The sequence below is a fragment of the Herpailurus yagouaroundi genome, unplaced genomic scaffold (genome assembly GCF_014898765.1).
Source record: "Herpailurus yagouaroundi ecotype Mexico unplaced genomic scaffold, PumYag 67556, whole genome shotgun sequence".
Taxonomy (NCBI): Eukaryota; Metazoa; Chordata; class Mammalia; order Carnivora; family Felidae; genus Herpailurus; species Herpailurus yagouaroundi.
Window position 1 is genome coordinate 2,864,118 of NW_024420362.1, and position 13,391 is coordinate 2,877,508.

Genomic DNA, 13,391 nt, shown 5'->3' on the forward strand with positions numbered 1-13,391 from the left:
AATGTCTATTAAAAATTGTTCATTTTCTTCCACCAATAAAATGACAACTTTTCACAAACATTTTATGCCCAAACTCTGAAAATCTATTCCAGTAACCAAAAGAGCAAAGACATTTCTTCAGATGCCCTGAAGTAACTTCAGTAATATTCTATAATTTCTAGAGTGATAGCAAAAGTGATTATCTAATCTCCAAGGTAAGTCATAACTTTGAAGAGACAGCAATATGTAAGCACTTTATCTTGCTGTCAGAAGGCTGAAAACTAGAGTTTTTAGACCTATGTTTCAATCCTTCCCCCTGATACCAACAGGAGAGAAATATTATACTAACACATCCTAGGGTCTAGAACAACAACAACAACAACAACAAAATGCAACTTTTGGTAGAAACTAGTAAAACTGTAGTCATGCTTTAATGAAACAAGGAAAAGACAATCTGAAATCTAAATAAAATTAATATAGTCATAAAACTTATATTTATATAATTCATTAACATACAAAGAAAGGAGCCATCAAATTCCACCAAACCTATATGAAGTAACAGAATCATTTAAAACTGGTAATTATAAAACTCCAAGAGGACAAGTCAAAGCATAGAGACAGAGAGAGAAAAAACCCTGTGTAATTCTGTTGCTATTTAATAGCACTGTCATTAAAGATCATAACAGATTGGACTAGCTAAACAATTCACAGTTCTCCAAGGGAGCTACCTATCGTAAAGGAGAATTGCAAGAAAGCGATGTGGGCAATGCATTTTGGTTGACTGCTTCAAACTATATCCTTCCAATAAACTAATTTTATTTCATTTATCAGTCTGGTAGAATACACCTAGTGCTTTTCTTCCATAATGAATTAAAGGTGATGAGGAGGCAACAGTAACAAACAGCCTTATCTTATCAGGAATGAATCCAATATTTTATGGTTATGTTTTAACCAAAAACATGCAGTACTACATAATGGAAAAAACATTTTTAAGTCTTCACATAAATAAATATAAAATATTTACTACGAATGAATTGTTAACAATTATGGCTTTACCTTCTTTGAAAATTCTGCTGCTTTCTGTTCACTTTCTTCAACTTTTGCCTTGTTCACACATGAATCTATTAAGATTCACAAAAAAATATTAGAAATTATTGCATCAGATCTCTAGGTAAAAGATGGATACCAGCCTATAAGTCTACCATGTAGACAATCATTTTTTATATCAATTGCTATTGAAGGTAAATTGACCTACACTACACATAAAATATAAGCTACCACATTTTTTTGCATACTGACTGAATTCAATGATAGTATTGATGAATCACAACGCCAAGCATCCAAGAATGTATTTGACAAAATCATCATCATTTTAGAGATATTCAATTATTTCCCAACTTTTACAATAATATAATTCTTTACTTTTTTTGCAGTTTACTATGGGTGGAGAGAAGACAAAGAATCTATTTTTAAAACTATTCGGGGCGCCTGGGTGGCTCAGTCAGTTAAGCATCTGACTTTGGCCCAGCTCATGATCCTGGGCTTCATGGGTTCAAGCCCCATGTCGGTCTCTGTGCTGACACCTTGAAACCTGGAGTCTGCTTCAGATTCTGTGTCTCACTCTCTTTCTGCCCCTCCCCTGCTTGCACTCTTTCTCTATCCCCAAAATAAATAAACATTTTTAAAAAATTAAGACTTAATAGTCTTAATAGACTCTGGGGCGCCTGGGTGGCTCAGTCCCTTAAGTGTCCAACTTTGTCTCAGGTCATGACGTCAGCTGTGCTGACAGCTCAGAGCCTGGAGCCTGCTACAGATTCTGTGTCTCCCTCCCTCTCTGCCCCTCCACTACTCATATTCGCTCTCTCTCTCAAAAATAAATAAAAATATTTAAAAATTAATTTAAAAAGACTATTAAGACTCAAAATTGCCTTTATATATTTTTATCTTTTAATGTTTATTTACTTTGAGAGAAAGTATGGGAGGGGCAGAGAGAGAGGGAAAGAAAGAATGCCAAGCAGATTCTGAACTGGGAGTGCAGAACTTGACACGGGGCTCAAACTCATGACACTGTGAGATCATGACCTAAGCCGAGATGAAGAGTTGGACATTTAACTTATTGAGCCACCCAGGTGCCCCTCAAAATGTCCTTTAAAGTAAGGCTAGAAGGGAGGACACTATAGCACTCATTAATTCAGGTTTTCTACAGAAAGATTTCACTTAACTGACTTCTGATCTGCAGCAAAATGTATTATGTAAATAAGGAAACAAACATTAAATTCCTCAGATCTAATCAAATATTCCAGAATATAAATAACTGAAGAACATCTTTTTGGAAATATTCTCATTATTACATATATAAGTGTACTCTGTATCTTGCCATTCCACACCTATTTACCTAAAAGAAATGAAAACATGTCTATTCCCATATATATATAATTGTTCATAGAAGCTTTACTTATACTAGCCATCCCAAATGTCCATCAATAATTAAATGTATACACAAATTGCAGTATATCCATATACTGGAATATTACTCGGTTGTAAAAAAGAATGAACAATTGATACATGCAATATAACAACATGAATGAATCTCAAAATAATTATGCTACATGAAAGAGGCCAGACAAAAAGACAGTACATGCAATATGTTTCTAGTTACATAAAATTAAAAAAAATCTATAGTAAGAAAAAACATATTAGTTATTCTTTCAGGATGGGGAGAGGTAGGGAGGCATGGGAAGGAGAGATAACAGAGAACATAGAAACAGAGATGTTTATTATCTTGATTGTGATGATGGTTTTAAGTATACAAATATCAAAATTCATCAAATTATGAACTTAATAATAGATAGCTTTTCACATGTCAAGTACACCTCAATAAAGTTTTTTTTTTTTTAAAGAACTGCATATAAAGAATTAAGTTGGAAATTGGTAAATGATCAGAAAAAGAGGGGGTTGATCTGTGCTGTGCTTTCACTGGTTGGTAATGATCTTGATTTAAATTTCAATTGGAAGACATTAAGAGTTCTGGGCAAGAATTTGATTGAATTTATGAAAAATACTAGACTTACAGAATTGTGAAGGGACTCTATATTCCAAGTCCAGGTGACTTTAAAATAGAGATCCATAAATTTCCTAGAAGTTCTTGAAGCACCTGCTAATTTTTACATTTATGCACGTGTATGTGTATGTAGTGGTGGTGGTTCTAATGAAAGTTGCAAAGTATTCATCAGAAAAAGTCCTCTAACCATAAAATATTAAGAACCATGCAGATATTTGACTTATCTGAATTTACAGTGGATAAAACTGAAGCCTAGAAAAGTTAAATGGTTTGTTCACAATCAGAAGGATGACACATGGATGAGGTAATAATGGGTTTCTGAAGTTCTATCCTCTTTCGTTTGCTGCCTTTACCTCCCCCATCCCAATGCTAACATTACACAACTGTAAGTACCTGGCACACAGTACACAAAATTACAAATGTCTATTGAACACTGAAAGACTTAGCCAAAATCAACAATACAGTATGTGTGCCAAGCATGGTCCATAATAGATTATAAGGAAATACAAATATTTGGAAATATTGCCTTATAACTCTCTCAACAAAATATGAAATAAACTACTGAGTTTATCAAGCTCATTATCAAATATGCAGTGAGGCCAGCATTCACATTAATTCTCAGGGAAGGTAAATTGGTGCCCACTTTCTCTAAAGCATATGGCCTTTCAAAGTTCATACCCTCAATTACAGGAATCAATTGTAAGGAAATGACAAGAAAAGGCAAAATTTATATAAAGAATGTGCATAGCAGATTCATTTATTAATATGAAAACCTGAAAACAATCTAGAGGTACAGTAAGAAAGGACTGGTCAAGATGATCATGATACTCCATAAGATGGAATATTATACATATATTCAAAGTAAGAATTTGAAGGTTAACATGGAAAAATTCTCATAATATGATGCTCCATGAAAAATCAGCAGATAGATAGATTAAAAAAAAAAGAGATATAAGAAAATGTACTTAGCTGAAAAGTGAGTAATGGTGGTGGAATGTACTTAGCTGAAAAGTGAGATCAGTGGTTCATTCTATCACTTACATAAACCTCTAGATTGCCTAGAATAAATGAGCAATGGTTTTAAAATCAGAAAATAAGGGGCACCTGGCTGGCTAAGTCAGGAAAGCATGTGACTCTTAATTTCAGGGTTCTAAGTTCAAGCCCCACATCAGGTGTAGAAATTAGTTTAAAAAAATCTTTAGGGATGCCTGGGTGTTTCAGTCTGTTAAGCATCCAACTCTTGATTTCAGTTCAGGTCATGATCCTTTAGTTGTGGGATCAAGCCCTGCATTGGGCTCTATGCTGGCATTGCAAAGCCTGCTTGGTATTCTCTCTCCCTCTCTCTCTGCCCCTCCCCTGCCTGCTTGCACACACTTTCTCAAAATAAATAAATTTATGCTAAGTGAAATAATTCAGGCAGGGAAAAACAGATATCATGATTTCATTCATATGTGGAATTTGAGAAACTTAACAGATGAACATAAGAGAAGGGAAGGAAAACTAAGCTAAAAACAGAAAAGGAGGCAAACCATAAGATATACTTAAATACACAGAACACACTGAGGGTTGATGGGGAGATTGGAGGGTGGAGGGGTGGTTAAATGGGTGATGGGCATTAAGAAGGGCACTTTTCAGAATGAGTACTGGGTGTCATATGCAAGGGATGAATCACTGGGTTCTACTCCTGAAGCCAAGACTACACTGTATGTTAACTAACTTGAGAAAAAAAAAGAATCAGTATTACCAAAAGCATCACATAGAAGATACTTAATAAGTTTTAAAAAATAAATAAATGAATGATTAAATACATAAAAATTAAAATTAAATGAAACAAAAGCTTTAAAAATTAAAAAATAAAATTACCCATCTAAAAATCAGAAAATACATAATAATTAATAATAAAAAATTCATCTTTGAATATTACTATGAGTCTGCCTTGTGCTGTGGAGTGAAGAATTATAATTGGCATTCCATAGCTGTTGCTTTCTTCCTTTAAAGACAAGACAAATGAGTTCATGTTTTCTTGAAACTTAGCCAATAGTGATTTTGATTAGGTACAAAAACTGTTTAACTATGAGATCATATAATGTAGCATATTTCACAAGAGATTTCACATCATCCTTCAGAGATTGTTTCAGAAAATACAGCTAACTAGTAGTCTAGGATGATATAAGTTCATTCCCTTAGCAATCCAATTACATGAGCATGATCACCTCAAATTCTTTTATAGCTTTAAGGTCTATGAAAATATAAATTGATCTACTTTGACTGAATTAAAAGGTCTTGAGTTATTGAAGTCAGTATTTTCTCAAACTTGAACACTAATAACATAGCTATATTACTAATTAGACCCTATAATTGCACATGTGATTTCTATAACACCACTGATAAACCAACATAATCAAAGGTCTTTAGAGTCATATTTCTAAAAGTAAAACATTCATCTATAATAATATAATGGTTTTTTTTGGGGGGGCACTGACTTTAAACTGAATTCAAGAGCATTAAAACTTATCGGGGCGCCTGGGTGGTTCGGTAGTTTAAGCGTCTGACTTCGGCTCAGGTCACGATCTCGCGGTCCGTGAGTTCGAGCCCCGCGCCCAGCTCTGTGCTGACTGCTCAGAGTCTGGAGCCTGTTTCAGATTCTGTGTCTCTCTCTCTCTCTGCCCCTCCCCTGTTCATGCTCTGTCTCTCTGTCTCAAAAATAAGTAAACGTTAAAAAAAATAAAAAAAAAACTTATCAAATAGGTTAATATTTTCAATCACACAGGCAGAACCCTCATGATCATCATAATTAACAATTATAGTGATTGGGTACTCACAGACACAATGACTTACCAGATATTAATGAGGAACTTCAGTGAGAGCACTACCTCCCAAAACTATTATACAGAAGATAGTAAAACACAATCAAAGGACACTGAAGATAATATTACATACCTATCAGATGTGTGAAATCAATGTCTAATCTTTGCCTATACTTGAAATCTGGGTCCATACCACTGCAGTGCAGCACTATCTGTGAAACACACTCCTCAATTATCTTGTAATACTGTGGCCTGAAAAAGAAAGTATTCTTGAATATCTTTTCTACCTATACAAGTCAATTTTCTTACGAAGTGGTTCAGCATGATAAAAGAATGAGGTATTTTTCTAGCACTGCTAGAAGAAATCATTCTATACATTACACCCTCTCTGGAGAAATATGCTTAACAATGGTCTGGACATTATAGTAAAAAACCCATCATGATGTAATCAACTGTGAACACGAGTGACTTACTACTTTAGTTTGTAAGGATTCATGGTTGTCATGCTTATCAACCTTATCTACTTACTTAAGTAATTGTTCCTAAAGTTAATGAAAACAAATGACCTGTTAGTCCTACATCCATGGATACAGAAATGATTCCAGGCCTCCACAAGTTCTCAATTTCAATAAGGGATGAGTGTCTTGGCATTGACAAGGTACTGAATTTATCACACTTTTACTCAAGATTAGCTATAACAGCTTACAAAACTGGACTGAGCCACAATATTCAAAAGATCTAGTTCTATACATTTTTAAAAGATCCATTTTATAGAAGCATACACACTTAATATGCATGGCCATAGTCTGAATTTGTTCAAAGTGTCAAAGATTTCTAAATATATCCTAATTCTGTGATCTATCAAGGTAATTCTGGTCTTAAAAATGACTACTTGCATACTTCAAAAAATTTTAAAGGCACTTTTTACATTAAAATTTAAGGAAAATTTAGTATTTATCAGTGGGTAATAAATTCAACAGAGAAACATCAGAAATAAATAGTATCATAGACAAATTATGATATAAACATCCCTAAGATTAGTATGCTGATAACTAGCCAAGCCACTAAAAGTTTTCAAATGAAGCCAAACAGAGTCTAATTGCTCTTATATTTTTTTGTCATGTGTCTGGTCTCAAGACTCAGAATAAATAGTAATATATATATTACACATCTGAGACTTTTTTCAAGTCATCATCAGTTTTAGGATAAATAATATTAGATTATAATCAGTCTAGTCAATGACTCTGGGTAAACAAGGAAAACACAACTGCTCTCTTTGAGGCCATGTTAATTATCTGTAAGTATAATAAAAGTGCTTGTCACATTTCTACCTCACATCGATGTTCTCAGGATGAAAAGGATGTCATATTAGAGTAACTTCTAATATATATTCAAAATTACTGGGAAATGGATCGTCTCACAGAAATTATTTCCCCAAGTAACTGTATACCCATAGGCGCAGTACCCTTTGAATTGCCACTACTTATTTTAGGCAACAACAATCATTTTAATTACCATCTTTTCTGCTTTAAGAAAACAGGATATAATTCAATATTTTAACCATTTTTTCTATGTCTCTGTACCATCTTGATACCCATCAGTAACTGTACTAGTCTGAACTATAATAGTTCTCCATGTGACTTTAGAACTGTCATCTTTGTTGCGACTATACCTGAATGCATGGTAGCTTGCCTCTACCCTTTAATCAAGCAAATTTTGAGAAATCAGAGAACCTAGGTTGCCAGAATTTCATGCATATTAGAGTATGAAGAACAACTAAGGGTGTCTTGAATAGTTATATATAAGATCATGACCATCAGCTTATGGATAATTTCAGTCTCTCAGAAACCTTTCTCTAACTTTCTGGTTTTCAGATATATTTGCACTTACTAGACTCTACAGCTTCTAACTTTATTATTATCATAATCATTTATTTTGAAGAATTATAGTAATGGATATAAAGCTGAAATACCAGTATTATTTTCTTAGATAAGATCACATCTATTATTAAATAAATATTAGAAAGGAGAAACAACAGAAAAACCTTACTTATTAAAATGTACCAGAACTTAAAAGTTGCACCATAGACACCTCAGTGCTTACTCTGTGCTACCATTACCTAGCAAAGAAAATTCATCACAAGGTCAGTAAAATCTGTTGGGTTCTTTCTACCAAATGTCCTGTTGCTGGGGTATGCAGTTTTATAAATAGATCCTTCTGGCCCAATTAAAAATAAATTAATGCCTTTTAAAAAATGTTACTCAAAGTCACCAAAGTCTCATACACTATTTATGTATGTATATATGCCTCTACTACCTAGGATGCACTACATTATCAGTTTCCCTTAACTCAGTCAAATTCAAATCATACAAATACTAGTACTCTCAGAACTTCCTCTTACCTGATATAATAATCATTTCTGATGAGCAAAAAATGTTGTAGAATGGATAATAAGTAATTTTCAGCAGCAGTATCCTTCAACATGTTATACAGAAGATGATACACTTCATTCATATCAGTGGAATATAAGTAAAGGAAAAACACTAAAGTTCTTGATGAAAGTTTCACTCATAACAAAAGCAATTTCATTTTTTTAAATATTGATTCACCATTTTATTTCCATTACTATTTCTAAACCTTCAACTGCGTGATCCAGTATTTTAAAATTTACATAAATAAATTAAATCTATGAAATCACTTCAATCTTTTAATGAGAGAAACAGACTTAAAAGAGCATTTCTAAAACCATTTAATCATCACAACCTTAAGCAATTAGTTATCCATTATATTTTAAATTTGAGATGATAGCTGGTATGATTGAAACAGCAATGCCATTAGAGAAAATGGTTTACTCTTGATCTTCCTGTGGTTGTGATAGAGGGCCTATATTATTCACATAAGCCACTATCCCTCTATTTTCACTGCCACATAATACAGACAGTAAAGGAGCATTCTGTGGACTGCTAAAATATCACAAACCAGTTTTATTTTATACTGATACAACACTAACTGTGAAATTGTTTCTGTTTGCATTTATTTGTATTTCATCATTTAATAAAAATGGAGAGTAAAGACAAAAGAACTTGAAACATACTTTTCTTAGGATATAAAAAGAGTGGTAAAAGTTTAGATTCTTCTAGTAAACTAGATAACAGATTTCAACGTTTATTTATTTTTGGGACAGAGAGAGACAGAGCATGAACGGGGGAGGGGCAGAGAGAGAGGGAGACACAGAATCGGAAACAGGCTCCAGGCTCTGAGCCATCAGCCCAGAGCCTGACGCGGGGCTCGAACTCACGGACCGCGAGATCGTGACCTGGCTGAAGTCGGACGCTTAACCGACTGCGCCACCCAGGCGCCCCCTAGATAACAGATTTCAAAAATGTATTCACTTTTATAATAAAAGTGAGGACATAGAAAATTGATGTAAAAGAAAGGTAGAAAAGGAAATGTAATCTAACGTTCTAAAAATAACCTGAAATGTCAACATTTTCTCTGAAGTAGAATTAAGTATATGATGGATTATTTCTTATACCCCATGTAAGAGTGTTGTATTAAAGTCTCATAAGGTCCCTTAACCGGTTACAGAATGGAACCCAAAATAGCTTTATGGTGAAGTTTGATTATAAGAGAAATCTATACAAAGCAAGGAAGCAAGATATATATTAATACAAAAAGCATTTAATATTATGAAAATGTCGACTAGAGTCACTAATGCTGGATAAGAAATTAGTAGCGTTGATGCCTTCGTTATCCATCACACACACACATTTATCTAATACTTCCAAGACACTTCAATAGTAGTGGAGGAAACTACTACTACTTCCTTTCTTTCTTTCTTTCTTTCTTTCTTTCTTTCTTTCTTTCTTTTTCTTTTCTTTTTTTTTTTTTTTTTTTTTTTTGGCACCGCAGGGAGGAAGAGGGAAGAAGGTATCATAGAGAAAAATTCCATCTCAAAAGTCATTTTAGTTTTGAAGTGTTTCCCAGTCTCCTCCAAATTCCCTAAGTAAGAAATTTACTGAGTGTGAAACAAATGGCCAGCAATGCTATGACAACCATCTTTTATATCTAAAATCTTGTCATATAAAATTGTTGCCACAGGAAGATTACACCTGGTATTTGACTCAAACGCTTCTACCACATAGCCCTGTTATAGTCAGATACTGTCACATCTAAACATTTTTTTTTTACTAAGGAACCAAAATATTTGTATTGAGACTAAGACACTTATTTGAATTGAATTGTATCTCTAGATCATTTGAGTAACTTTTAATAAAACTGAAGAAGCATATTACTTATAGTCACACATGAACTCAGTGAACTTTTCCTCCCAAATTCTTATATTTGAGGTATATGCCTTAGGCTCTTGTCTATTCCAGACTATTAAACTGAATATATCTATGATACAGCAAGCCATTGTGCAGATTTCTATATCATCTGTGTAAATCATCGGGATACTCTGACAATTCCTCAACATGAATCTGAAGGACAGCATTATAGAGAGGTACTAATATAAATAAATGGATATAAATTGGGCTGGCAGACAAAAACCCTAATAATGGTCCACACAATCACCCACAAATCCCTTTTTCACAATACATGCAAAATGATTTCTGTGGCTTGTCAAAAGGATATTCCATTTCTGCTCGAATGTCATTGAGACGGTGTGATAATTCAGTCAGGTCGTCTTCTTTGTTCTCATCAAATACTTTCAACTGAATATCAAGCTCATCATTCTCTTTTTCTTTTAGATCCTAATATACAAACATAAAACTACAGATGAGTAACAGTTTGAAAACACCATACTTTGGTAATAAAGCATAGACACTATTATTCATTTATATACAGAGAAGTAATTTTAAATATTGACCCAGGCACTTAGTTTCCTGAGAGAAAGCAAATGCACTATGTATTTTCCTATTTTAAAATTAAAGAACCTCATTATATTAATTGCATTTTCTTTTCATGACCCAGATTTTGATTATTTATACTAAAAAAATTAACAATCACTTTTACAGTTGAAAAAAACAAATTGCTAACAATCCAATTTGAATGCTGTCATATTTGATTAAACATACTCATCAAAGATAGCAAAAGAACTCATGAAGTTAGAATATTCACATATGCCTCTGGCAAAAAATGCAAATATAGATCAATTGTACTAATGAAGAATAAATGCAAGGATATATTCAAGCACAACAGTCCCAAGTATGGTGTAGAAAGTTGTGTAAAGAAATCTTAAGTGATATTTTGGGATTTTGAAGCAAAAAGGCATCAGGATTTTTTTTTTATCAAGCTGCATGTCTAGCCTCCTCCCCCACTTTTTTTTTTCTTGGCCTAATCACAAAATACCAACTTGGGCATCAAAGATTTGTTTTTGTAATACATTATGAGCACATGGGATACAAACCTCTGATAATTTTCAAAATAATAGTATGAACAAAATCTTTGGAAGCATGCCACACTAGAGATTGTTGGGCTTAATATATATCACCTGGAATATGTTTTAATATGTGTCCATTAAGTTGCAGCTTTCAAAACCCAAATCTATAATCACAACTGTGGATGCTCAAGGGTGATACTGAAAGTGGGACTAGGATTTCAGAGCTGAGTTTTAACTCTAAAAGGAAATGCAAGCATGGTGTATTTCAAATTAGATCAACAAAACAAAATAGGATTCATTTCTTGTTTCTACTTTTATTCATAGAACAATTATAAATGGAAATGTAATGCTATTACTAAAGCCAAATGCAAATGTATGCAGTTTACAGATTTTTTCTAATATTCACATAATTTAAATTTACATATAGAACATATGAAAATATGTATTAGTATGTTTCTATAATTTCATATAGAATAAATGACAAATAAATGCATTTACACTTAGTTTCCTCTTTAGGAATAACTTGCTTTTGGTCTAGTTTTCCACTTTTCAATCTGTTGGAATGCAAAATTTTCTACCATTGGTGGAATGTTTTATCAGGTGATTTCAGAACTCTAGTCAGAAAAGAGCAGAAGCCAGAAATACCCAGTATGTTGGTCATTGCAGAAACAATTGTTAACACATTTTACAATATGGACTTTTCCTTATTTTTGTCTTATGTTATAACATATTGTTATGTTCCTTCTTAGAGGCTTACTATAAAACTTGAACACTTTCAAATATGTTTGAAAACAGAAAAATCTAATTTGAATACAGCCATTTAATTAGCATCAGAAATTTTATAAAACATGGAATCAATCTGATTAAATATTTTCTGTAAAAATAAGTGGCTAAATGTTTAATTGTTTTTAATTCGGACAACACATTAGTTATATAAATATAGTTCATATAGTATATGAACATATATACCATAATATTAAAACACAGATATATGGGCTTCTGAGTGGTTCAGTCAGTTAAATGACTGACTCTTGATTTAGACTCAGGTCATGGTCTTGTGGTTTGTGAGATCAAGCTCAGCTTTAGGCTCAGCACTAACAGTGCAGAGCCTGCTTGGGATTCTCTCTGTCTGTCTCTCTCTTTCTGCCCCTCCCCCCACTCACTCACACACACACTCTCCCTCTCTTTCAAAAATATATAAATGAACATTTAAAAATTATTAAAATATATACACATAGAAATGTGATACCTTATATTGCTTATTAATAATCTCCATTAATACAAATATATATGCATATATACATACACAACATATATAAAACTTCCATTCAGTCAAATGTCAAACCCTGAAAAATATATCCATAAATTCATGATGAAATAAACATTTAATTAATAAAGTTTTTATAAGCACAAATATGATATCCTATAAAAGGAAATGGAAATGCATCACTAAAGTTTTATATTTAAAAAAATATATAATCATAACCGTACTGAATTATATTATTAATTATGTAAAATATTGTAAATATGTTCAGTTATTTCTTTAAACAGAATTGCTGTATAGATATGGAACATTTTTGACAGATTCTGTAAAACACATATTTAAGTCTCTATAACATAGTGTATTTCAAAGGAAATTCCATTTCCAGTACATGACTGATTACCAGTCAAGCAATCAAAATTGAGTCTTGAACAGAATAAGAGTTTGTTGTTTTTTTTTAAACAGAGTAAGAATGCATGATGCTTACAGACATAATTTCTTACTCTCTTGTTCCTTCACAAATCTTATTTACCTAATATTTTCTAAAGTTATTTAACTAACTGTATAGTGTGTAACAACTCATTAATCCAAATTGCTAAAGCAAATTTATGAACAGAATTTTCCATAATAATGAAGTATAAACTCCCTTTAAACACCATAATTTATCAATAGAGATGGGGGAATATTGAAAATAAATTTTTACAGAATACAATTTTTTTTGCTCAAGGATTTTATTTCAGGTTTTTTTTCAATATATGAAATTTATTGTCAAATTGGTTTCCATACAACACGCAGTGCTCATCCCAAAAGGTGCCCTCCTCAATACCCATCACCCACCCTCCCCTCCCTCCCACCCCCCATCAACCCTCAGTTTGTTCTCAGTTTTTAAGAGTCTCTTAT

The 13,391-nt window shown here is 32.8% G+C and overlaps 1 protein-coding gene across 4 annotated transcripts in view; it reads right to left on the reverse strand.

Annotated features, from left to right (window-relative positions):
• Positions 1–13,391, reverse strand: part of DIAPH2 (diaphanous related formin 2) — a 1,032,498-nt gene that overhangs the window by 756,728 nt on the left and 262,379 nt on the right. For all 4 annotated transcript variants that reach the window (XM_040467675.1, XM_040467674.1, XM_040467672.1 and 1 more), the window contains 4 exons: positions 10,483–10,601; positions 8,249–8,365; positions 5,981–6,099; positions 1,036–1,100 (listed from right to left, as the gene is read on the reverse strand). In XM_040467675.1, the coding sequence (XP_040323609.1) occupies positions 1,036–1,100; positions 5,981–6,099; positions 8,249–8,365; positions 10,483–10,601 (420 nt within the window). The remainder of the gene's footprint in view (positions 1–1,035; positions 1,101–5,980; positions 6,100–8,248; positions 8,366–10,482; positions 10,602–13,391) is intronic.